The 27,036-nt window shown below is 38.1% G+C and overlaps 1 protein-coding gene across 2 annotated transcripts in view; it reads right to left on the minus strand.

Moving 5' to 3' along the window:
- The window catches only part of C7 (complement C7), a 52,092-nt gene that overhangs the window by 17,666 nt on the left and 7,390 nt on the right, over nucleotides 1-27,036 (minus strand). For both annotated transcript variants that reach the window (XM_072824779.1, XM_072824780.1), the window contains exons 4-11: nucleotides 23,952-24,093; nucleotides 21,639-21,786; nucleotides 20,372-20,510; nucleotides 12,672-12,842; nucleotides 10,157-10,400; nucleotides 7,842-7,955; nucleotides 3,657-3,823; nucleotides 1,034-1,262 (exon numbers count right to left, since the gene is read on the minus strand). In XM_072824779.1, the coding sequence (XP_072680880.1) occupies nucleotides 1,034-1,262; nucleotides 3,657-3,823; nucleotides 7,842-7,955; nucleotides 10,157-10,400; nucleotides 12,672-12,842; nucleotides 20,372-20,510; nucleotides 21,639-21,786; nucleotides 23,952-24,093 (1,354 nt within the window). The remainder of the gene's footprint in view (nucleotides 1-1,033; nucleotides 1,263-3,656; nucleotides 3,824-7,841; nucleotides 7,956-10,156; nucleotides 10,401-12,671; nucleotides 12,843-20,371; nucleotides 20,511-21,638; nucleotides 21,787-23,951; nucleotides 24,094-27,036) is intronic.

Below are 27,036 nucleotides of genomic sequence, written 5' to 3' on the forward strand. Positions count from 1 at the left end.
TGGGCTCCGGGAATAAAAAAAAAGGAATCACAGTTCTGACCTTAAGCAATGAACTTTCTAGAGGAGAGAGATATATAAATAAATACAACATTACCTCATGCTTTGTCTACTTATGAAGTCATTCTCACATAGATCTGTACAAAAGTGCTTATAGTACCAAGAATTCAGTTGAACACATTCAGCAGATGTTCAAAAGCATTTGTGAATAATTGATTGATGGAACACAATACAAAATAGAAAGAGATATTTCAAAGAGCTTGCTGTCAGAAAGGCTAAGCTATGCATACACAAGCTCCACAGACCTGTGTTACAATAAATCCTTAAGGACATGACTCTGGAAGGACAGAGGTGTTTTAAGCATTAACCTGTTCCAATGGAGAATGGAGGCCAGGGTGGGTCTGCAAATTAAGACAGGACAATGGAGAGACCCCTGGGTGGATCAGTCGGTTGAGCTTTTTTTTTTTTTTTAAGATTTTATCTATTTATTTGAGAGGGAGAGAGTGACACGAGCAGGGAAGGGGCAGGGGGAGAAGCAGATTCCCTGCTGAGCAGGGAGCCCAACAGACTCAGAGCTCCATCCCAGGATCATGACCTGAGCCAAAGGCAGATGCTTAACCGACTGAGTCACCTGGGCACCCTAAGCGTCCAACTCTTAATTTCAGCTCAGGTCATGATCTCAAGGGTCATGAGATCAAGCCCCACATTGGCTCCATGCTCAGTGAGAAATCTGCTTGGGATTCTCTCTCTCTCTCTCTCTCTCTCTCTCTCTCTCTCTCTCTCTCTTCCTCTCCCTCTGCTGGTCCCCACCCCCATCTCTCAAATAAATAAATAAATCTTAAAAAATAGAAAGATGGGAAAACAGAGACTGCAGAGGACCTTGACCCAGTAGCTATGACCCAGAAGTGGAATAAGAAGGGTGATACTAAATTAAAATCCCCATACACAAAGAAGCACAACCTCAGGAGCCAGATGGAAAGAGTATTTCCCTTTTCTCTGTGTCCAGCAATAACTAGCAAAAATTCAGCACACTGACCTGCTTCATTTCCTACAAGGAATCCTTGCTCACAAGCCACACCAAATGTATATGGTTTGCAATGGCACTGACATTGGGTCCCCTCAACGGTGGCAATGCCACCATTTTGGCAAGGTCGACAATGGCAGGGGTCAAATTCATCCAGATATTCCTCGAGAGCTCGCTTCAGGTATAGTCTTTTCACGGAGGCACAAGGTACTTCCTTTACCAGCTCATACAAAGGAGTCAGCTATACAGATAAAGATATCATGGTCAGTAATCAGGGTTTTAGGCAAGAACACTTTTTTTCTGGCATTTAGGCTCAATCCCCATTAAGATAAAATGAAAAGCTACTCTTAATGTTAATTCCAATTATTTCTTGTTCAAATAAAAAGAAATAAATTCACTTTCTTTGCAAGGCAAAAGGACAAATAGGAATGAATAGGGAAGGAATTATTTTATATCTCACATGAAATTTTTCAAAACCAACAGGACATTCATTTTCTAGTTACTGAAAGATTATTTTGAAGGCAGTACATTTCCACCCTTGCAGGGGACAGAAGACAAGGAAACACACTTAAATTATAGTGAAGAAGCAAGTGCAAATAAATTTACAATGAAATATCCTGACTCTAAGAGACTTAGCATGTCTCTTAGTGGAGATTGTGACTATTTTTCCCTGAAGAAATTTAAAACTGATAGACATAATTGCTCTGTGCTGAACATGTCCGATGAAAAGCAACTTGGAAACCCTAGATGTGCTGGCTAAGCTTTAACAATCTGCTCTCCTAAGGAAAAAAAAAACGTTCCACTTTGTAGCATTTGCCAATTTCTGCAGTAGAAGAACTCTCCTCATGGCCAATTTCAGGTTGTCACTGTGATGCCAATGACCATGGAGTTGGGAAGACCTATGCACCATCTGGCTCTTGTGAAGGCCCGTCCGCGCTGGCTGCAGCACACCACTGCGAGTCAAGACTCAGCCACGTTCCCCTCCATCTCTGCCTGGCCTTACATTGCAGCTTGAAATAATTGACTGGATGGCATTGTGCGGACATACACCTATAATAAGTTAGCACAGCTGTGACAGTTACAGTCTGTTGTGGAGAAGAGCAGAGTTGAGAATGAGAAGGAATGTCTGCTTCCTCCTAATCCACGATTTCGAATTTTTCAAGATTTGTTATGGGGCACTGGCATTGAAAGTAGGTCATCGTGAATATCGGTGGTGGTGCTCCATGATAAGACCTCCTCGGAAAAACTACCCTCCTCCCTCCACCCTTATTCAGAGGCAAGTGGGTGTGTGTGGTGTTAGGAGGGTGCTCAAGGAGCTGGTGTGATTTGGGGCTTTATAAAATGTATCCAGGTCAAGTTTCACCTGGGACACTGCTTGACTCCCATGATATGGAATAGACTATAGAATCAGTTCTGCTACAGCATTTGTTTTGAAAATGTGAATTTGTTGGGACGCCTGGGTGGCTCAGTGGTTGAGCCTCTGCCTTCAGCTCAGGGCCTGATTCCGGGATCGGGGATCGAGTCCCACACCGGGTTCCCTGCAGGGAGCCTGCTTCTCCTTCTGCCTGTGTCTCTGCCTCTCTCTCTCTCTGTGTCTCTCTCTCTCTCTGTGTATCTCTCATGAATAAATAAATAAAATCTTTTTTAAAAATGTGCATTTGTTCCATGGAGACAGATGTATTAGGAACCACTCTGAGTACATTGCAGATTTTGCATTTTCTTACATACAATTTCATCCACAAGAAAAGCCAGGTGAACCCAGAAAGGTGGACACAACTGACCTGAGATAGGAATACACAAAATGCGCACAAACACACACTCCAAACATCCATCCAGTTCAGTATCTGTGTAATGAACCACACCGGTCCGTGTCTGGTGCTACAACTATCATCTAGCAGTTTCTACGATCATCCAAAGGCTCTAGCCCTTTCTTCCTCCAGCAAGCTGCAAGTCTTTTTCCAGGAATCGTGCCCCATTAGTGCAGCATATGCACCCCTTAACAATTGAACACATATAAAACTGCACTGTGGTTTTTACCGATGCCTGTCTTTTTTTTTTTTTTAATGAGCATCAAAGATCAAGTTTTTGAGTTTTACGTCCTTAACCCCATTTTCCCCACACTCCAGATAGTGTTTATTTGTGCAATCCTGCCTAGCTCTCTGATTTTTAGGAGCACATATGTTGCATTATAAAAGAAGTGACTGCATCCACAAAGCATCCTAAAATTCTGCCGGCCGAATTTGTTCTATCTCGATGTATATGTCTCCGCCATGCCAGAGAAGGAAAAGAGGACCTGATGAGACAGCAGACATGCCTAAATGCTATTCTTCTGAAGTAGAGACCAGGGAAAACATAATCAGATTTAGGTCAAAAGCTTACGATGCAAATTTTGTTATTAATTTCTCTTGGGATTTACAAGACATTTAACCTTTACAATTGAAATATGGACATACAAGATAATGAAGCCTCTGTTTCTCATTATTATGTATGCATTCACTGCACCATACAAAACATAATTGGGAGACAGAAAATGCTAATGAGGGCTCTCTCTGTTTAACCACCTTGATTTAATCTCATTTTCCCAGTGCGAATAAACATGCCTGCCTTGTGCTGCTTTCAACAGAGCAGGACATACCTTTTGTTTTATGACTTGGGGAAGACGAGTCACAGATTCTGCCCAGGAAGCATACCGCCCTTTGTTTCCAGCAGGATTGTCCAGCTGCAGCTTACTGAGGCCAGCCACGAAGTCTAAACTCCCGCCCCTGACATATGGGTCCCCTCGCACCATATTGCCCTGAGTGCCTAAGCAAGGAGAAATCAGATAAATTAGATCAGGATGCTCAAACAAAACCAAAAGGAGACTATAAAAGTGAAAAGTCTATCAAGTACTAAAACACAACCCATCCAGCTTTTTGATATTCTGGGAAAGGAAGAACTATGGAGACAGTAAGAAGACCCATGAGTAAGAAGACCCATGATTGCCAACAGTAGTGGTTGGGAGGAGGAGTACATAGGTGGAGCACTTTGGCTGTTTAGAGCCGTGAAATTGCTCAGTATGATACTACATGGTGGATATATGGTATTAGACATCTGTCCACACCCAAAGAATGTACAACACCAAGGCTGAACTCTAACATAAACTATGGACTCCGGGTGATCATGATGTGTCAATGTAGGTTCACCAACTGGAACAAATGTCCCATTGTGGTGGGGAATGGACAGTGGAGAGGCCTTAGTTTCTGACAGGAGTGTACAGAAATCCCTTGTCCCTTTTTGCTCAGTTGTGCTGTAAACCTAAAACTACTCTTAAAAATATCTATTAGAGGAAAAAAGAACGGGCACCTGACTGGCTTAGTGGATGGAAAGTTCAACTCTTGTTTTCAGCTCTCGTCATGATCTCAGCATTGTGGGATCCAGCCCCAAGTCAGGCTCTGTGCTCAGTGCAGAGTCAGCTTGGGATTCTCTTGCTCTCTCTCCCTCTGCCCCTCCCTCTGCTTGGTCTGTCTCTCTCAAATAAATAAATAAATAAATAAATAAATAAATAAATAAATCTTAAAATAAATAAATAAATAAAATCAAAAAAAAAAAAAAAAGAAAGGAAAAAACACAATCATTACCTGACAGTAGATGATATTAAGGAATTATTGTTCATATTCTTTTTTTAAAGATTATATTTATTTATTCATGAGAGACACAGAGAGAGAGAGAGAGAGAGGCAGAGACACAGGCAGGGGGAGAAGCAGGCTCCATGCAGAGAGCCTCACATGGGACTCAATCCCGGGTCTCGATGATGACACCCTGGGCTGAAGGCAGCGCTAAACCGCTGAGCCACCCGGGCTGCCCTATTGTTCATATTCTTAATGTTCTTGGTATTATAAGAGCATTATGTTATATAGGAGACTGCCAAGCTTCTTAGAAAATATATGCATATATTTTGGGATGAAGCATCATGAAATTTACTTCCAAATTTTTCAAATAAGATTACAAATATTTTAAATATATAATATTTATGTTATTAGATAATCCAAGTTATAAATATTAAATGTAGATTATATAGCAAAATATCATAATAATCATTACATATAAGAGGTGAGTATATGGGTATTTATTACTATGTTCTTTCTGTGTGTTGGAAAGTTTTCATAATAAAATAAGAAGGGAGTTCTGGAATACTAACAATAAGAAAAAAAAACTATTAACGGACATACATTAACACGTGCAAAGTGTTCTAAACAGTGAATATTAATTGAATTCTTTTCTTTTTTTTTAAATTGAATTCTTTTCTGCATTTATGTGCCTTGTATGTTCAGAAATATTTTTGCCTCCATTTGTAATTGATTTTTACACTAGAAATTCCTAACTTGCAGACCAGATTTGGGGTGATTTTCCATTCATTTCTTTTCTTTTTAAGATTTTATTTATTTATTCACAAGAGACACAGAGAGAGAGAGAGGCAGAGACACAGGTAGAGGGAGAAGCAGGCTCCATGCAGGGAGCCTGATGTGGGACTCAATCCCGGGTCTCCAGGATGACGCCCTGGGCCGAAGGCGGCGCTAAACCGCTGAGCCACCCAGGCTGCCCCCATTCATTTCTTTTAACTAAATTTTGCAATTTCATAAAATTTTTCAAATTCAAAACTGTACACATTTATCAGAAATTATTAAAGCTTGACTTTTTTAGTAAATTAGCTGAGTGCTTCCTCATCTTCATTGTTAGCTCTGCCCTTAATATGCAAACAGTCGCCCATAGAAGGCAGTGAATCACAATGTTCAGTTCCTCCACGACCTGAACCAGAACCACGTGGAGTGACTACACATTTCTGAGCTCCAACATCTATGAGAGAACAGCTAGGAGGAAAGCCCTGGAGTCAATATTTTAACAAGTTTCCCCCATAGTCTCGATGTATACTAAAGTTGGAGAAATCACTGCCTTCACTGGCACACCTGTTTATGAATTACAGATCCTAAGAAACCAGTTTTATTTTTTTTAAAGATTTATTTATTTATGATAGACATAGAGAGACAGACAGAGACAGAGACACAGGAGGAGGGAGAAGCAGGCTCCATGCCCGGAGCCTGATGTGGGACTCGATCCCGGGACTCCAGGATCGCGCCCTGGGCCAAAGGCAGGCGCCAAACTGCTGAGCCACCCAGGGATCCCCAAGAAACCAGTTTTAATTTTATTTTTAAGCCTGTAGCCACTCTCTTCACACCTCAGTGAGCTCCCTGCTCCAGCTGGCCCTCTTCCTCTAGACAATGGACTGGTGTGACAATGAGGACTGTGAAGCCAGATGTCATGCCTTTGAATCTCATGTCTGACCCTTATCAACTGCGATCTTGGGCAACCTTTCTGTGACTCAATGTCCCTGTCTGTATAATGGGAATATGAATAATACCTAACTCTTAGGTCAGAGGAATGTATTGGCTAATTTTTGTAAACCACTTAAAATTGTGTTGGGCACAAAGTAAATGCTACGTGTTAAATACCAAATTACATAAAGTCAGCAAGCAGCCTCCAGTCACGAGCCCAGTTGGTAACTGATGTCTACATCTTCTCAAATCTCCCACTCTCATTTCTATTTCCAGATCACTATATTTCTATCTCTTTCAAAGACCTGTCCTCCTCCTTTGTCATGCCAGTTCCAGGAAGACAGGCATTTTCTCGGGCATGTCACTGCTTGTATCCCAATGCTTAGAACAAATCCCACTGCATACCACAGGCTCCATAAACAACTGATGAAGGAAGTGAATGAGTAAATAAACCTGGTTTCACTCTTCTGTCTCCCTCCTTCCTGCAGTCATCTGCCAGTATCTTGAGAGTCCCTACTTCCTTGGTAAGAACTCTGGCACCTGGATCAGTCAATTCACCTTTGCCCCAATTTCTGCCGTCACCCCAGGACAATTCAAACTCTAGCACCACTCAGTCCATTGCTACCACACTGAGAATCTCTTTATTGTAAGGCAAATATGTTGTAATCACCAAATTCAATGAAGAGTCTCCGGTCCTTCTCTTACTTAACTTCTCTCTAAGAATTTCTCTCTGTCGACCTCTCCTCCTTTACTTTTAATGTTACTGATTTTTCCAAGCTTTTACTGTTTTTTTCTTTCTTTTTTCCTTTATTTTAAGTAGGCTCCCTACCCAGTGTGGGGCTCAAACTCAATGACCCTGAATTTAAGAGTTGCATGCTATACTGAATGAGCCAACCAGGTAGCTGTTTTCTGGTTCTTATCCTATCAGATTGTCCCTCCTCAGTTCTCTCTTCTTTCTCTAAAACTTCCTTTGTAATCTTTCATTTAATCACTCCCTATATTAAATCCTTTAACAGCATCCCTTGTCATCAGAATGAAATCCAAATTTCTTAACATGGCATCTAGACAGAATTTAAATCAGTTTATTTTTCCAATTCTTTTTTCAATCCCTCAAAGAATAACACATCACCTTCCCCACTCCCTCACCCTCCAGCAGCAGCAGCAGCAGCATGCACCAAAAAAAATGCACTGAGCATCCATGTCAAAATGGAATTGAATCTTCTCCTGCTGGTGTCTTTTTTCTAGGCCTGATTGGCAATGTCATTGTATGGGAGAAAGTTGGTACACACTGAGGACATATTTACAGTGCACAGGATATACCCAGTAAGCTTTCCACTCTGTATAACATCCCACCGCCATGACATATGAGAGAGAGATCAGAGGCAAAAATAACGAGATACATTTAAAAAACAGAACACCTGCTAAAATCTCAAAGGCCCTTAGAGGTCAGGAATTAACCACAAAAGAGGGATAGAGATTAGGCTTTAATGCAAATTTCCCCTCTTATTTACCTGAATCTGATTTTAAGACGTCTTCCAGATCTTTGCATTTGTTCTCTGATGATGCATAAAATAAAAAATTGAACGTTGAGGCAGCACATTCCTTCATATCTACTGAACCAAGACCTGAGGAGAACGTTTTAAAAGTGTTTAATTTCTGCATTTATTAAAGAGCCCTTTTGAAATACAGCCAGGTATGAGAATGGAGATAAGAGGTTATGTCCTACTATTTTGGCTATCTAATCAAGAGCAATATGATAGGGACATTTTCAAGTGCTCTAGAAGGGTCAAGGATCAGAAAAAGGAAAATTTGATTTTTGTTTTTAAACAAAATAATAGATGCATGCATATACCTAGGAATGAAGAAGTGTCATATGTCTGAAACTTACTTTCAAATGCAAATTTTGGTTCCAATCATTTTTGATCAGAGAGGGGAGAAGATTGGGATGATTTCTACATGAAAACAGTGGAAGGAGCAGAAACTGAACACCCCAAAGAGTGATATCTTTGGCGCATTTGATCAGCTACTCAGGCATAAAGCAAATCATTAAAAGTAGACATGCAATGGTCCCCATCCACCTACTGGAAACCTCAAAAGCTGGGTTCTGGTTCTACAATAATTGATTCCTAAAACCCTAGGTCTACTGCCTCAATCTCTCCATTTTAATATCTTTACTGTCTCTGGTTTCCAACATTTCCTTCCCACCACCCATAACCTTAGAATGTAACAATTTCTACTCATTATCAAGTGGAGTTTGGCAATACATTTTTTTAAAAGAAGGATAGGAAATAATAAAGTGTGGAAATATGTTTTTCTCATATAATTTTGCTAACTATACTGTAATAAACTCAGTATTTCTTTAAGAACAAGGTTATACTTAAGCAGTTTTGATAATATTTCAATTAGAACTTTTTGGAAGAACAGAAACTGCTCAAGGGTAAAATTTTTACTCAAAAGTTACTTTGACCAATTTGTAAAGCTTTTAAATATTCTCTCCATTTCTTTTAAGTACTAAGGAAAAAAGGGGGAAGCAGTGAAACTGAGTTTATATCAAGCCACGTGCTGGATTAATTTTCCAAAGAAATACTGCCTTTGTTGTTGCTTTAAAAAACAAAAACAAAATTGTGTTGTACATTCATTTCCAACCAGGGAAGTTAAAAAAGTTCAAATTCTAGTTAAGGCTTATCAGTAAAAAATTAAGCCAAATGGGGAAAAAAATAACCCAATGGACATAGAAAAATATTATAGTTCACCTACAAAGGAAGGTTACGAGATCTCCTCTGAATCTCATGTAATAAGTCTTACCCTCTTCTAAGGCCTGCCTGAATAGAAAGATTCTGAAGAAATGATCAGGAACGGAGAAGGAAGTTTGGACATCGATGTAAGGAAAAAGTTGGGAAGGAGCAGGTTTGACTTGGAATATTAATAAACCAGAGCCAAAGATCTTTGGAGAAAAATATTGGACACTGAGACACCACTCTCTCCCCTCCAACATGGGGACACCTGGTGAGGACTCTCCTCTAATTATGAGATCAAAAAATCATGAACTGAGTGGCATGCACTGATTGTAACAAAAATTGGCAACAATTCTAGCAACAACATAACATAAGAAAAAGTTCAGCTGACTTTGGAACCAATTAGACCTCCTTACAATCTATATGCCCTTGGATGAGTCTCATCGTAACACTGAGTCTCCATTTCTCCATCTGTAAGACCAGAATTGTACTGGCCACCTCACTGGGTAGTAGTGAGGATCATTGCTAATATATCTAACTTACTTGTTGTAAGAAACCCTTCCAATAAATTTAAGCTATTATTACAAGAATTAGGTAGTAAACAAACCTGTGATATCCAGAGCAGATTTTTTTTTAAGGAATGTGAGTGATAATGAACAGAGGTAAACAAAATGCTTCTTTAAAACATTTTGACAAAATAAATAAATAAATAAATAAATAAAAAATAAAAAAAATAAAACATTTTGATTTCTGAAATATAATTCTTCATTAACTTTTCCTCAAAGAATATTACTCAAGCTGAGAAATGGAAAAGGTTAAAAAGTATTCCAAAAATCCAATCAATACCCTCTGGAGATAAATGATAATAACTATTTCACATTTCAGGGTACTATCCAAAAGAATAGGCAGGCTTTTCTTAGAGCCTAAAGATTATGAGTAGAATATAATGGATTCTTACCATTTTGGATTCCTTTGCAATTTAATTCTATTTGTCATATTTTAAAGCTCTGGAAGTTCAAGCTAACTACATGCCATTCCCCCCTCTAAAATCCCTACAATGATTGTATTTAATAATTTTTTTAATACTCTACCTCTTTGTTTGAGTTTACGCGAGTCTACATAAAATACAACTTTGTACTCTCCTCCTAGGGACCCAGACTGCAGATAATGTGTCCCATACTGGTCGATTAATCTTCGGTAGGCACTGTAATCATACAGAGGGGGAAGGAGGGAGAGTTCCTTCCAGAACGGTTCAGCAAGGTGTAAAAATTCCGGATTATTATTGACAAACTGAGCCACTTCCACAGTGTTCTGGACAATCAGCAACTGATGATTCTATGGGAAGAAGAAAGTAAAAAGAGTTTTAGGTTGGAGATAAGTTGAATTAGTTCCCTGTCCAGTGTCCTCAACCCAGACTATATGAATTTCTATTTTTGATGCATGATGAGGTCTTTTGTGGGCCCACTCACTTGAGGCAATCTAAGGAATTTTTGGAATCCCAAATAGGAGTAATCTCTGAGTAATAACATGGTAATTTCTTGCATATCTGACTTGAAAATCTCAAAACCAAGTTGTTACACCCTCAACTAGAAAAAGAGAATCAACTTCATTAATTTCACAAATAAGTATATAAAATGGTGTGTCCCTAGGGAGTACACATTGATAGTGACTTATAGGTAAGGTGACCATATAATTTATATCCCTTCCGGAGGTCTCTCACTTCATAATGAGGGTTTTTTTTTATTTATTTTAGTGTAATTAACATACAGTGTTATATTAATTGGACGTGTATAATATAGTGATCCAACACTTCCATACATCACCCAGTGCTCATCACAAGTGCACTTCTTCATCCCCATCACCTATTTCATCCATCCCCCATCTACTTCCCCTCTGGTAATCATCAGTTTGTTCTCTATAATTAAGAGTGTGCTTTTTGGTTTGTCTCTTTTCTGTTGTTGTTGTTCATTCATTTGTATTCTTAGATTCCACATATTAGGGGTGCCTGGGGGGCTCAGTTGGTTAAGAGTCTGTCTTCAGCTGTCTCAGGTTATGACAGGTTACCCTGTCTCCAGGGTCCTAGAGTCAATCCTCACATCCCTCTCCTTCTCCCTCTGCTGTTTCCCCTACGTGTGCTCTTTTGAGCTCTCTGTCAAATAAATAAATAAAATCTTTTTTAAAAATCCCACATATGAGCAAAATCATATGGCATTTGCCTTTCTCTGACTGACTTATTTCACTTAACATTATACTGTCTGGATCCATCCACATTGTTGTTTCATTCTTCTTTCTGGATGAGTAATATTCCATTGTGTAAATTACATCTTCTGTATCCATTTGTCTATCAATAGACATTTGGGCTGCCTCCATAATTTGGCTATTGTAAATAATGCTGCAATAAGCATAGGAGTGCATCTGTCTTTTTGGATTAGTGTCTGTATCCTTTGGGTAAATACCCAATAGTGGTCACAATGAGGCCTTTGAACACTTCCTAAGCATCTTGTAATGATGTCCAAACAGATGTACTTTATACCAAATCCTCACTTCTGTGAACAATATAGTACAAAGATAATACATCTCCTATCTCCATAGTCAGCTTGTTAGTCATAAAACAAATAAAATCACTATTCCTTTATACCACTTTGCAATTTATTAATCAAGTTACTGACTTCAAAACTGAGGGGGGAAATACAGTTTTTAAATGATGATAAGCTTGAAAAATTCTCCAGCAGTAGATGTACATCAATTAGTACAATCTATCTCAACTGTTCAGGTTGGCCAAGATAAAGGTTTTAGTATCTCAAAACAACAAAGTATCTAAAAATAAATCTTTCAACTTCCTCAGATAAAAATGTTAGTATCTCAAAAGTAATAAAGTATTTTAAAATCTTTTAGTTTCATGCACTTTCTAAGAAAGACTCTAGTATTAGTATTTAGGAAGTACATATTAATTGGATCTTTAAACTGCATATAACATTTATATAACCATGTATAGTAATCATGAATTCAAAATTTTAAAAAATTTTAACTAATAGATTTGAAAGTAATGCTTTTCTAAGAGTTTCAAATAAGAACAAATACTTTAATAAGAAAATAAGGGATCCCTAGGTGGCGCAGCGGTTTGGCGCCTGCCTTTGGCCCGGGGCGCGATCCTGAAGACCCCGGATCGAATCCCACGTCGGGCTCCCGGTGCATGGAGCCTGCTTCTCCCTCTGCCTGTGTCTCTGCCTCTCTCTCTCTCTCTCTCTCTCTCTCTGTGTGACTATCATAAATAAATAAAAATTAAAAAAAAAAAAAAAAAAAGGATAGGGGTGCCTGGCTGGCTCAGTCAGCAGAGCATGTGACTCTTAATCTTGGTCCTGAGTTTGAGTTCCACACTGAATATGGAGTCTACTTTAAAAAAAAAAAAAAGAAAGAAAGAAAAAAGAAAAAGTATAAACAAATATATTATCCAAGAGAAGTAACATGATACAATCTTACCTTTTAAAGAAATATATTACATTGTCTCTTTGAAGAAGATAATCCATTTGGTAAGTACACTTTTGTTAATGTTAGAAATATTTAAGCACTAAAATATGAAAAAGTCAACTAATATTTCATACTAACCTTGTTCTCGTGGGTTTTACTGGTATGTGAAATACGATTATATGACGAAGATGATGAAGAACTGAACAAGGAGGATTTCTTCCTAGATGATGTATATTCAGCTGAGGTATGTTTTACATAAGACCAACTACTGTTGTAAAATTCATAATTAAAATCATTATTTATTTTCACCTATAAAGAAAATGAAAAATTTTTCTGTGACCAAATTAAGGCCTTGGATATAACCAAATATCTTTTGCCACAGACCCTTTAACATGGATACTTTCTTCACAGTCTTCTCCAAAAAAAGGCAAAGCTCTTCATTGACACATAATGACTGTGGCCCTCATTACAACCGGAGCCATATGAATACAAGGAATAGAGTCCATTCTATAATTACTCTTTGTTAAGAAGGAGATATGGTATTAATAATGGCAATCCCAAGTGATTCACAGAACACGTTTGTGTACCAACATCCCCCACTTTCTTTTAGTGTCAACTGTTAGCCCAGAAATTAGAAAATCAACAAAATTATACTAACAGAAAACTGAATAGCACTATGGTTCTTGATTTTTCATCTAATAGAAGGGAACAGAGATGCAAATTTTTTTCCTATGATAGATGGCAGAAGAAAAGGCCATCCCAAAAGAATTTTGAAGCAGACAACAGGATAGTCAGATGTGGCTAAGAGAGAAGTGACAGCTCCAGCACTGATGAAAAAGACAATCATTTATTTATCCCTTATTTTGTCCTAGATCAAGTGTCAAAATAAAACGCCCATGGGGGCTAGCAAGTAATATAAATGTTGGAGGCATACAGTGGAAGGCAGGGTGATGAAGTGAACTCACACTGTCGAAAGAGACACCAACATTCAAATCCATCATACAGTTACCATATGTAACCATAAGTTCTAGCATTGACAGATTGTATTTTTAAGAAAAGAGAGAAATCTGAATCATGACACAAAAATCTCTAGATTTTTTAAAATCATAGGTAATTAATTTGCTAACAAATGCCAGTCACCATGAAAATAAAGCAAGACATGCAAGATGACTCCCTCTCACAGTTTCTGCTTTGTATAAATAGTCAAATCACTAACCGTCGTTCTGCAAGCATTTGTGTTCTTGGCATATATCCATAACATCTATGTTTGAGATTAATCAAAGTATAAATAAGCACAGGGAACATTAAAATGATGGATATCATACACTTTAAACATACACCTAAAAGGAGTGAAAATGACGGAATATCATGTAGCCATTTTAAATGATGCCTGTGAAGAAAACTATTCATGTTAAATGAGAAAGTAGGTATAAATGTGATAATCCTGTTAATTACAACCATGCAAGTATATTTCCTAGTCAAAAAAGACCAGAAAGAAATTGGCTTGGCTGACTGAGTGGCTCAGTCAGTTGAGCCTCCGACTCTTGCTCTCAACTCGGGTCATTATCTCAGGGTTGTGAATTCAAGCCCCACACTGGGCTCCATGCTGGACACAGAACCTACAGAAGAAGAGGAAAAAGAAGAAGAAGGAGAAGGAGAAGGAGAAGGAGAAGAAGAAGAAGAAAGAAGAAGAAGAAGAAGAAGAAGAAGAAGAAGAAGAAGAAGAAGAAGAAGAAGAAGAAGAAGAAATTCAGCAAAATGCCATACTATATAACTTTTATCACTGCCCATCAAAATTACACATGCACACTAAGAACATGCTGGAAAATAAGAAAAGATAGATTTATTCATATCTTTTGTTAGAGCATTATTTTCATTACATTATGAAACTGGTTTGTTTAAAAGTCAAATGCAAAAATTCAGCTCAAACTGAGATGGAAAATATATGTATTATTATTGACTACAAAGAGGACAATAATGAAAGTGCCATTAGGGCAGCCCTGGTGGCGCAGCAGTTTAGCGCCACCTTCAGCCCTGGGTGTGATCCTGGAGACCCGGGATCAAGTCCCATGGATCAAGTCCCATGTCGGGCTCCCTGCATGGGGCCTGCTCCTTCCTCTGCCTGTGTCTCTGCCTGTGTGTGTGTGTGTGTGTGTGTGTGTGTGTGTGTGTGTGTCTCATGAATAAATAAATAAAATCTTTAAATAAATAAATAAAAGTGCCATTAGAGATTTCTACAGCCACTAGATAGTGTCTCCATCCTATTTGGTTTTAGACACAGAATTTACTTTTTATCTTTCTTAAGAAAGAGAAGCTATCTATCTTCCTTTCACTGCAAAGGGAAAAAAGCCTATTTCTCCTCATCTTCAGATCTGCAGTTCAAACTCTTGATTAATGCAAATAAGCCTCTTTACCTGCTTTAGTTCAGCATTGCCTCACTCTCAGCTACTCTACACAGAGCTACAAGAGTCATCTTTTCCAAGGTAAAATGTGATCTTCTTAAATGCCCCTTAATTAATAGTCTCTCCATCCAACTTACCATACCCCAGACTGATCCTTCCTCTGAAATCACAAATCCAAATGTCCTATACCCTGCCACCTCTCAGTCTTTTGACTTTCATTCTATTATCACCATAGCTATTATTCAACTTCGTAGACACAAGTTTTTCCATTTAGTTTCCCTTCTCTCTCTCTCTCTCTCTCAGCACCTTCATTTTTCCACTTCCTTCCTTTCCAGAAAAACTTCATGGTTCATGACTTGAACCAGTCTCTCGCCAATGATCTTAACTCCCTTGCCTTAGATATGCCCAGCCATCATGCTTGTCCTGCAGAATCCCAACCCTGGTTCAATGCTCACAGCCAAGCTGCTCAGCCCTACGATAGAAAAATCACATAACTATATATGGTACCACATCAGTCCACTCATGATTTCCAGTCTCATGAGGACCCTCAATGCAGTGCAGAAGCTTCATATTTCCATTCTCTTTCTCTCTCATTCTCTGCAGTATCTATTTCAAAATCTCTGTACCTACCTCCATCCTCCAATCTTAGAACCACTCCCCTCACTCTCAGAACCTGATCTTCACCTCTTTCTTCACAAACATTCCCATTATCAGACAGAGGTCTCCTAAACTTCTGGCTAACAAATCCACAAACATATTTGCATTTCTTCTACTCCTCTTCTCCACAGGTGTCCCTCCTCTAGCTAAAGCTAATTTCTGTCTCATCTCTATTGCATCCCCTCCCTCTTCTAAAGACGTATTAAATTGATGGCTTATTCCCTCTCCCACAGCTTCAATTGTTCTTTCTCTACTGGCTCATTCCTATCAAACTAATATGTATTCTAACCCCACCTAAGTAAAGCATGTTGCAAGGGCTCTGCAAACACATTTCTTGGGTTCAGATTCCATGTTATCTATTATCTCTATGATTGTGGGTGAATTCTTCAGCATTTTTTGTCTCGGTTTCCTCAACTATAAAATAGAAATGACAGTACCTAAATTTTTAGACTAATTATAAAGAAAAGAAGATCTGGAGCACCTAGGTGGCTCAGTTGGTGAAGCATTCAACTCTTGGTTTCAGGTCAGGTCATGATCTCAGGGCATTGGGATCCAGCCCTGTGCTAGGCTACATGCTCAGCGGAAGGTCAGCAAGGAGTCTGCTTCTCCCTCTCCCTTTCCCTCTGCCCCTTCCCCCATTAACATGTGCTCGCTCTCTCACTCTCTCTTTCTCTCAAATAAATAAATATTTATTTAAAAAAGAAAAAAAAAAAAGAAGAAAATCCATTTTAAGCACCTGAACAATAAATAGTATATAAAGGGCTCTTCATGTATGTGAGTTATTTCAATCATCATTTAAATTATTCCTGGTTAGCAAGGTAGATTTAAAAATATCAGATATCTAGACTCATACCAACAAAGGAAACAGAGGATCAGATAATTAAGCATTAGTTAGAATTGCCTTTAGAATATGATTTTGTTGGGGCACCTGGGTGACTCAGTTGGTTGAGCATCTGACTCTAGGTTTCAGTACAGGTCATGATCTCAGGGTCATCGGATCCAGCCCCAAGCCTAGCTCTATGATCAGTATGATGTCGCTTGAGATTTTCTCCCTCTCCTGCTGCCCCTCCCCCTGCTCATGCTCTCTCTCTCTTTCTCTCTAAAATAAATAAATAAGTCTTTTTTTTTTTCAAGAGATAACGTTTGGGGGGGTTTTAAGATTTTATTTATTTATTCATGAGAGACAGATTGAGAGAGAGGCAGAGACATAGGCAGAGGGAGAAGTAGGCTCTCTGCAGGAGCCCAATGTGGGACTCTATCACTGACCTTGGGATCATGCCCTGAGCCAAAGGCAGATGCTCAATCATCCAGGTGTCCCCATAAATAAGTCTTTTTAAAAAGAATGTGATTTTGTTATTTATTTGTTATGCACATAGGCTCTCTTTTCCAAAATATAATGAAGTACATTCAAAACTAAATACAGGAGGATCCAGGAGATAATTCATTTCCTCAACCCTAATCCTTACTCCCATCTGCAACTCATTCCAAGTTGACAATGAACACAACAGTCTCATCAGCCTCCATGCTGAACTAGCAAAGAGGCACCTTCTCTAAGAAACCATGGAGGAAGAATATGCTTATGTGTCCAAGGCTTCCTTCTGGTATGAAAAATATGAGGAAAAAAAGAAAAAGAAAAGTATGAGGGAACAATGTGCACGGTATCAAAGAAAGTGGCTTAGTCATCAAGAAACCAGGTTTGCCCCGGATAAACTACAATGTTAATAATGAAACGGAGATTATAAGATGTTTTGTTTTTATTTGTTAATATTTCTGTTCCAACAAGCCAAAAGTAATTTTCCACTCAGAAGTAGCTGAATACCCACTGGTCTCGGGTCTATGTGAGCTGCAGAGAGCATTTACCACCCCCATCTACACACTGGGTTAGCACTTCAGTGACTGACTCATTGCCTATTGCTTCCACCTCACTTCCCTCAGGCTGGATTCTCAAAACATCTCTATTCTTCACTCAATAACAGGTTATAATTTTCCTTTACCTCTGACAAACACCTTCAAACTCAAGGACTGGAAAGGCATTTCAGATGTCAATCCAAAAACCAAGCCATGCTGAAGGAAATGAATGTCAGGATTGTGCTATTATTAAATTATTTCTCTTCTTCAGAAGCTGCAGACTTCCAGCATGTCTACCTTCCAACTATGTCAGAAATTCTCTCATTATTTTCTCTGCTCTGTAACTCTCTAAATTTGACCCAAAAAAGTATATATGCAATTATCCCTCTTATAATTATGAAAGAATTATCACCACATCCTCCTAGTAATAGAGGGGAAAAAACTTTCTATATATGCCTATGTTACATTCTCCCTTCTGGCCAACAGTTAAATTACAATACATATCATCCACCATGTAGAATTTAGAGTTGAGAAAGCCATTAAATACAAGATATTGGGAGAGTAAAATATACTAGAAAAAGGAAGGGCTCTGAAATATGGCAGATTGGATCCAAGCTCTGCTACTTATTAATTTGGTGGTTTAGAGCAAGTCAGCTGAAGTCCTCTGAGCCTCAACTTCTACATATATAAAATAGTAAAATACCACTTACCTTCCAAAGATGTTATAAAGATTAAACATACACAAATTGCCTAAAACAGTACAGATGCCACAGTAGGTATTCAAAAACTGGCAGCTACCTTTTTTTTTCAGATCAGTTTCATTTTCCATTTCCATGATACAATAATTCCTTTATTCTAAACATTTATTTAATTTGGGGTGCCTCCGTGGCTTAGTCAGTTAAGCATCTGCCTTCAGCTCAGGTCATAATCTCAGGGTTCTGGGATCCTGGGATTGAGCCTTGCATTGGGCTCCCTGCTCAGTGAGGAGTCTATGTCTCCCTCTCCCTCTTCTCCCTCTCCTCTTCCCCCTTACTCATGCACGCGCATGCATGCACTCTCTTTCTCTCTCAAATAAATAATGTATTTATTTATTTCAGAGAGAGAGTGACAGGGAAAGGCAGAGGGAGGGAAAGAACCTCAAGCAGACCCCCCTGCTGAACACAGAGCCCAGGGCTCCATCTCACAACCCATGAGATCATGACCTGAGTTGAAATTAAGAGTCGGTCTTTTAACTGATTGAGCCACCCAGGTGCCCCTATGATGCAGTAATTCTTAAATGTAACTTATTCTATTGTAAGTCAGAAGAGGATGCTGTTTATAATCAAAACTGCATTCTGAAGAGGGTTAATTTTGGTAAACAAAAGCCCTTCTGTCTGAACATCCAAATAGTTTTGATTTACAAAATTGGAGACAATAGATAAGAAGTACTGAACTGGAGATTTTCGGAATTCTGGAAAGAAGTGAGGAAGGGAGTGAAAGAAGAGGTCTTGAAAGAAGAGAAAAAAAAAAAAAAAAGAAAAAAGAAGGAAGAGAACAAGAGACCAAAATGTGATGAGAACAGAAGCTTTGATTTGTTGAGGTTCTAGAAGGACAGATGTTTTAAAATGGAGATGTCAAAATGTTTTTGTTGAGGTTCTAGAAGGACAGATGTTTTAAAATGGAGATGTCAAAATGTTTTTGTTGAATGTGTTAGTATGACTACAACAAGAAATTTCTCCTCTATATTCCCTTCAAATGTTTAGGATTCTCCCCCTTAAGCCATAACTCTATCTGTGTGAGTGGATTTTGTGTGGAAATCATGGAATCGGTGAGTATGACAGAAACAGCTTGCAAGAAGAAACCTGGAACAGAAACCCTGAGACTCTAAGCAAAATGGAAAATTCTGGCAATACAGACGTTGACAAGGATATGGAGCACAGGCCCCACATTCCACACTGCTGACAGGGTCTAAATTGATGACACAAACATTTTGGAAACTTTACTGAGTAGAGTGCAACCTGTACATAACCTGCAAGGCAGCAATTCAAGCACCAGGTGTATGCCCTAGAGAAACTCTAGATCATTTGCATGGAACTCATGCACAAGAATGTGCAAGGCATTTTCATAAGAAAAAAAATTGGAACCAGCAATAAAAATGTCATCTACATCAACATTAATAAATTTAAAAACCATAATTTTGAATGAAAAAAATTCATAGAAGAATAAATAGGATTTACTTATAAAAATGGCCAAAAAAAAAAAAAAAGGCAGGCAAAACTAAATCACAAATTTTTATTCAGGGACAAAGACATATGAGATAAACATATACAGAAAAACAAAGAAGTGATTAATACAAAACAGAAGCTAGTGGTTGTCTGGGGAACAAGAGTGGGGAGGATGTGACCAGTGAGAGGTAGATGAGAACCGCTAAGTCGGTCATTGGCAATATTCTATTTCTTAAGGTGGTTGGTGGACATAGATGAGTATTTGTTGTATAGTTTCCCTCAAACTGTATGTTTATGTTATTCATACCCTTTCACAATTTAAAAATGAAATCTTTCACAATTTAAAAATAAAAGCATTTTTAAGTGACACTGACACTTTGGCAGTGGTAAAGAGATTAGCACAACCAGTCATGACCAGGGCCTTGAGTTATGACACCCATACAGGAACAGACCATCTAGTTTGGGGCCCATATGGTCCATGGACTTGAAAATGAGGCAAAACAATACTTCCACCTAAATGAGACAAATTAAAAGTATCACTGCCCTGAATCCCAGAGTTAAAGATATGTATCATTTTTAAGCCCATATAAAACATTTGTAAGAACTGACCAAATATTAGGCCACAAATAAATTCTCAACAAATACCAAAAAATCAGTATCACATAAGTAATGATCTCCGGCAATAATTCACAGATTAAAAATAAATTAAATCAATGAAATTAAGTACCTGGAATGTATAGGAAAGGATATTTCCACTCAGTCTATAGAAAAAATTTCCATCCCCACTAAATACTTTTCTGCATTGACCACCAAAACTTTTAGTGTTGATGACTTTGTTCTTAAACTGGCCAGTGAGTTCATTGTAACTATTTAAAAAAAAGAAGAAGAAGGAGGAAGGAAGGAAGGAAGAAAAGACGGTTACAAACCAGAAATAGTGCTTGCTGAAAAAAGAATTCTAGAAAATCTTGAAATATATTACAGTTAAGCATCTCTTCAAGAAAGTTCAAATAAAGAGAACAGTATCCTAAAGCACACCATACATTATTCAGCCTCCCCTGGGTAGTATAATAGGGGAAACTAATTGCTGGGGAAATCCAACATCCCTTTAGCCTAAGAACATGTTTGGTAAACACACAGCCCTTTTGTATCTAATGGCAACAGCTGGTTTTTAGTTGAATCTATAGATAAACCAGTGCAATTAAGATTACTCTTGAGGAGAAGGAAATTTGTATGAAAAATTTCAACTAAATTGCTTCTTAGCTTACTGAATGGTAATACTCTTGAGTAATTTTACCATTTCTCTGCTAATGAAATTGAAAATATTACAGAAAAGGCACCTCAAACTACCACTCTAAAACAAATTATTTTAAAGCCTTGATATCTCAACTTGGATCTGACCCTTAAACGTTTTTCAGAATTCTTTTTGAAAGGACAAAATGGGATTGTCCCAACTTCACCTGAAAATGAAAGTTTCCAGCTGGTTTAGACAATTATTTTTCAAGCCTAAATATTCCAACACACCACCTTCTCTCTTCTTTCTGTGTTCATACTCTATTACCTCTTCATTCTCTCCCTTTCCATAAGATGACCAACTATCTAGGTTTTCCCAGGTCTGAGGGGTGTTCCTGAACATATGACTTCCAGTGTTAAAAGCAGGACAGTCCAGGGACAATTGGACACTCCACATTTACCAGATATATTTTCAGGTATACAGTTATGAATTAAAAGTGCTCGCACACCTAGCTGGCTCAGTTGGGAGACTCTTGATCTTGGGGTTGTGAGTTCAAGCCCTTACATTAGGGGTAGAGATTACTTAAATAAATAAAACTTTTAAAAAAAATGGTTTTAAATGTTTCAGGGTATAGCAAAGAGTTCTGAGCCAAAGGCTTAGCTATTATGACTTGTTATTATACTTACCAAACCATAAAATAAAACAAAACCAAATGAAAAGCTATAACCCATCAATATGCACAGGAAGCTGCCCAGTACCTTACCCATTTCCAGTAAGTTCTATGTTGGGAGGAGGTTGATCAAGGTCACAGGAAGGTCTACTTTCTGAGTCCTCACATTTGTCTTCATCAGCACTATCCTCTTCACAGTCAGAATCCCCATTGCAAACCAAAGATTTGCTGATGCACTGGCCTGTACAGAAGATAAGCCCCCACAAAAAATAACAGAGGAAGAAGGGAAAAACTACTTGGGATCAAAAAGATTTTGCCTCTAGGGCACCCGGGCAGCTCAGTCAGTTGAGCTTCCAACTCTTGGTTTTGGGCCAGGTTTGATCTCAGGGTCATGATTTGGAGCCTGGTATGGGGCTCCGTGTTCAGCAGGGAGTCTGCTTGAAGATTCTCTCCCTTTCCCTCTGCCTCTCCCCCTGCTGCTGCTCACTCACTCTAAAATAAATAAATAAATCTTAAAAAAAAAAAAAAAAGATTTTGCCTCTGACCCCAACACTGCACTAATATTCTAAAGTGATTTTGAGATCAATCCTCAAGATGTCCAGGAAAGGACTGGTGATTATTTTGGTCCTCATAACACACAAAATTGATTCTGATCTCAGCTAGAAACAAAATGGAAAATAAAAACTGAATTCAAATTCCAGGCTCTCACCCATAATCAAGCTGTTTGTCTGAGTCTTCCCAAAATCAAAAGGTGCCAACCACTGGGAAGACAGATTGACATCCTGCCCTTCAACTTTCAGCTTATTTTTTGTAATTACTGACCAAGATGGCAAGGCTCTGTTTGTTTGTTTTTTGGTGATTTGATGTATAAGCTTTTGAGAACATGGAAACTGGGTCAAAAGGTTAAAACCCAACATTTCTGTGCAAGGCACTCTTCCAGATGTTAGAGTACAAATATAAATACAAATGGTAAGCTGGGATTTTCATGTACTTTACAATCTAGTAGGATTTTCATGTACTTTACAATCTAGTAGGACTATAAAGACTTAGATCATTATAGACATAGATCCCACTATGTAATTGTTATGGTAGATATACATCCCAGGCACCAAGGAGGCACTGAAGGGTACTAAATGATCTAACCCTTGCCTACCTCCCCAGCATCATCTCCAGCTATTCTCCTAGCAGCTTCCTGTGCCCTCATCACACCTACATGAATAAAAGGCCAGGCTTTCTGTCATCTCCTCTGACCTTGCACTTATAGTTCTCTCAGCCTAGAAGGATTTCTGTACCTGTCACGTACTTGTCCTTCAAGAATCAAATTAAACATTATTTTTTTCTTAGAAATCATCCCTATACCACAGGCTGTAATGCATGTCCTTCGTATACATCCTCATGGTATGCATTACACACAACTCTTCTGATGGTATTTCATGCACCCCAGTGTGGTCTCACTCAATCCAATGCAACTAACATTTGTTGAGAGTCTGCTATGTACCAGGTACTTCAGATGCAAAAATTAAAGGACTATTATCCATATCCTCAAGGAGTTCACAAGAGAGATAACCAGGTCAACAAATACTCCAGATTACAGATGGTATGATGTACATGGGGAACACAGAGCAGTGACTTGTTAATTATCTCTATCAGTTGAGGAACTAAGGAATGCTTCTTAAAAGAGGAGTCATCTGATTTGGGTTTTGAAAGTAAAATAGGGGTTCCACAGGTATTGTAGAGGGGACAGAGAGTGGGGGATTATTTATGTACTATTCTGTCTGTAAATTTTAATATTTTTGAAGGAAGAGGCTATGTGTTCATTTATATATCCACAATCCTTACCACTATTTCTGGACCATATTAAGAATAATAAATATTTGCCAAAGGTTGTTGAATTAATCTGACTACACAAATGCTACATAAACAATAGGTCAAATAATAGTGCCAAAACTTGAAATTATGTTTCAATCACCCTGTACATAGGAGTGATCTGTATTGCTTCTTAACTAGATAATTAGAGTTACTTTTCTGGTAAACATAATAATAACTTGGGCAGTAACATTGTTTTTGCCCAATCTTGATATACCAGACTCTCACATCTTCAACAAAAATACAATGTCAAAAAAAAAAAAAAAAAAAAAAAAAAAACAATGTCAAGAACTGTTTGGGTCTGTCAATAGCCATATTTCCTTTCAAAGAAGCAAAGAGTATCTCCACCTTTATTACCAGATGAAATAATGATATTGCATTTGAAATAATGATAGCTGAGTGTGTAATAAGCCAATAAAATTAATTTTATGTCAATATAAATTCAGCAAACCTGAACAAATAAATACTGAGCAGGTTAATCAAATAACATTTTGAATTTACACTCTGCATGGAGTTTCCAAACCTATGGAAAACAAATACCTGAGAAACACCTGAAACGCTCTCCACATCCCTCTTCTGTCGGACATCCTCGTGTAGGTTCACACGGTTGTGTTTCAAATGCACTTCCAACACAAGGATGGCCGCCATACTGCCCATAAACAGCAACTGACCTCCTGTGAGTCTAAACACAAAACAGATTGTGCTTTTTAATATCTCCTTTCCTTTATCTGAGAAACAAAATCTGAGAGAAATTAATACAATTGAAGAAACATTGTTCAGGAAATTGTTCTGGTGCACAGATGTAAAACTTCCCAAATCAATAAACCCACAGACCTACTTGTCCTTGAGTACAATGACTCTTGGATTACTATTTATGAAGCACTCCCAGCCATATATTTATTTATTCTCAGGGTTGAGTGTAAAAAAAAAAAAAATCAGTGAATCTTTAAGAAAGTAACTTGAAAGAGTTCTCTGGGTAGACATATAAGCAAATAAGTTGATATAGATGATTAATGTTTTTGCTCAAGCTATGTGCCAGGAGCTAACTAGAAGGGTGACACAAATTTTGCCAGAGGGAGAGAAGGATCTTGGGAACCAGGGCTAAGGAGAAGTAAAGTTAGAACAACCTTTGGAAAAGTGGTGGAATTGATTTTAGTTGGATGTTAAGCCTTCTTCAGGAAGGCAAGGCAAGGCAAAGCAAAACAATCTAGAGAGAGTTATATGTGAACATGGAAGTCAGATTTTCAGTACAGAAATCTTGGTAGTCCAAAGGTGAAGCTACCTCTGCAATGGAATTCTACTAGATAATCAAAATCATTGGCCTCTGAAATGGGAAATACGCCAAAGGCAAATCTCTGGGAGACAAAGTATGGGAAAATAGAGGAAATCATCAAGCCAACTAAGAAGCAACTAATTCGTCATAAAAGTCACTTAATCAGTGTGAAGGCATGTATTTAATATTTAAACAAAAAGAAAGGTCCACAAAACCCTGTCCCTCCCCAACAGCAATCAGATACATCATACAAGCCTCTTCCTATACTCACCTTTTCCCTATTAAAAAAAAAAAAATAAACAGAATCTGGCATTCCAGAGAATTTTAATGGCAAAGACTAATGGGGAAGACAGGATATACAAACTGATGTGGGGCCAGGAGTGGAATGGTCAAGAAATAATTCCTGAGATGTTGGTGCTTATATCCTTAGTGCTCAAGGGAGAGGGGATGTGCAGAGTATCAGATCATAAATGTGTTTCTACTTATAAAACCATTTTGCAGGATTTCTCTGGTGCTTATCATTGGGTTCCTTATTAACTATCAGTGAGATGAACAGGCAGTCATGAGACCCCTTAAGAATGTAGCAACCAGAGGCACCCACGTGGCTCAGTTGGTTAAGTGTCTGCCTTCAGCTCAGGTCATGATCCCAGAGTCCTGGGATTGAGCTCCGCATCGGACTCCCTGCTCAGCTGAGAGTCTGCTTCTCTGTCTCCCTCTGTCTGCCTCTCCTCTTGCTTGTGCTCTCTCTCAAATAAATAAATAAAATCTTAAAAAAAAAAAAAAGAGAGAGAGAGATTGTAGCAACCAGCACATATTTGATCCTTATGGGAATTCTGCAGGCCATAGGTCAGCCTTCTGGGCTAAACGTGAAGACATTTCTACTTCTTTCCCTTTATCACAAACCAAGGTTGAATCTCCTCACCCATCCTAAACCAGGTTAGAGATGGAGATTCTTTCAGACAAAGGGTCGCAGTATTGCAATTTGCTCTTTGAGCAGTTTTGTGTCAGCCTGGGCCTGACACCGGCACCTTCTATTAGATCTAAGCAGAGATGCCATGGAGGAATATGACTGGGGAATGGAACACAGTACAGTTCCTTAATAAGTTTTTAGTTTCTGTATTTAATTGTTGAAGATCTCTCTTATGTGTCTTATTAAATTATCCTTTTGTGAAGTTCCAAAGCACAGATTGTGTTGTCTAAATAATGTTTCCCTCTCTCTGTATATGAGGATCACTTTGATGGCTGCCCACTGTGGACAGTCTCATTCTCACTTGACAAATTCTGATCTTATGACCCTATTTTCATTTTCACTTGTCTCTTTCTGGGTGAAAATTTTGTTATTATAATCTAGGGATGTAATCATTGCATGATGACCTTCTCGCAAAGAAAAAATTATTAATATGGCAAATACCTTCCATCTCTTTATTTTTAAATCATAAAAAGTTTTCCTTATTTGGTGCTTCACTTTTGCCTTGTTATTCAAGTACCCATTTGCCTATAATCAGAGTAGTCATCTCTTTGCCCAAAGCCAAATTCTACATTTGTGTAACTTGTTTTGTAAATATAACTCATGTAGGTACTAAATGCTTGACGAAAATGATGATTATGATGATGCTTCAAAACAGAAATTATCTTCTGTAATATGGTTCTGTTATTTTAATAATTAAAAAGTGATTTTTAAATACACATTTGTATTCAAGCTGAACCACCTTTAAAATATTCTGCAAATACAGAATCATGTTGTGTACCTGAAACTAATATAATGTCATATGTTAATTATATTTCAATAAAAACATATTTAATCATTCAAATGTTTAGAACCTTTAAAACAAACATTATATTTTTGGAATTTATCCTGAGAAAATTATTAGAACAGAGGACAGATTTCTTTTTTTTTATTTTTTTTAAATATTTTATTTATTTTTTCATGAGAAACACACACACACACACACACAGAAAAAGAGAGAGGCAGAGACACAGGCAGAGGGAGAAGCAGGTTCCATGCAGGGAGCCCGATGTGGGACTCCATCCTGCTTCTCCGAGATGACGCCCTGAGCCAAAGGCAGACACTCAACTGCTGAGCCACCCAGGTGAGAGGACAGATTTCTATGTACAAAAATGTTCACTAAAGTTTTATTTATAATAATGAAAATGTAGATAACCTAAATCTCAAACAACAGGAAAGTGGATAAATAAGACTGATATACTCATATAATGGAAAATAATACAGCTGTTAAAATTCATGCCAAAAGTATAACTTTAAAACAGTAGAGTTGTGGGAGCCTACATGGCTCAGTCAGTTAAGAGTCTGCCTTTGGCTCAGGTCATGATCAAGTCCTACATCAGGCTCTC

This window comes from Canis lupus, chromosome 4 (genome assembly GCF_048164855.1).
Source record: "Canis lupus baileyi chromosome 4, mCanLup2.hap1, whole genome shotgun sequence".
NCBI classification, from domain to species: Eukaryota; Metazoa; Chordata; class Mammalia; order Carnivora; family Canidae; genus Canis; species Canis lupus.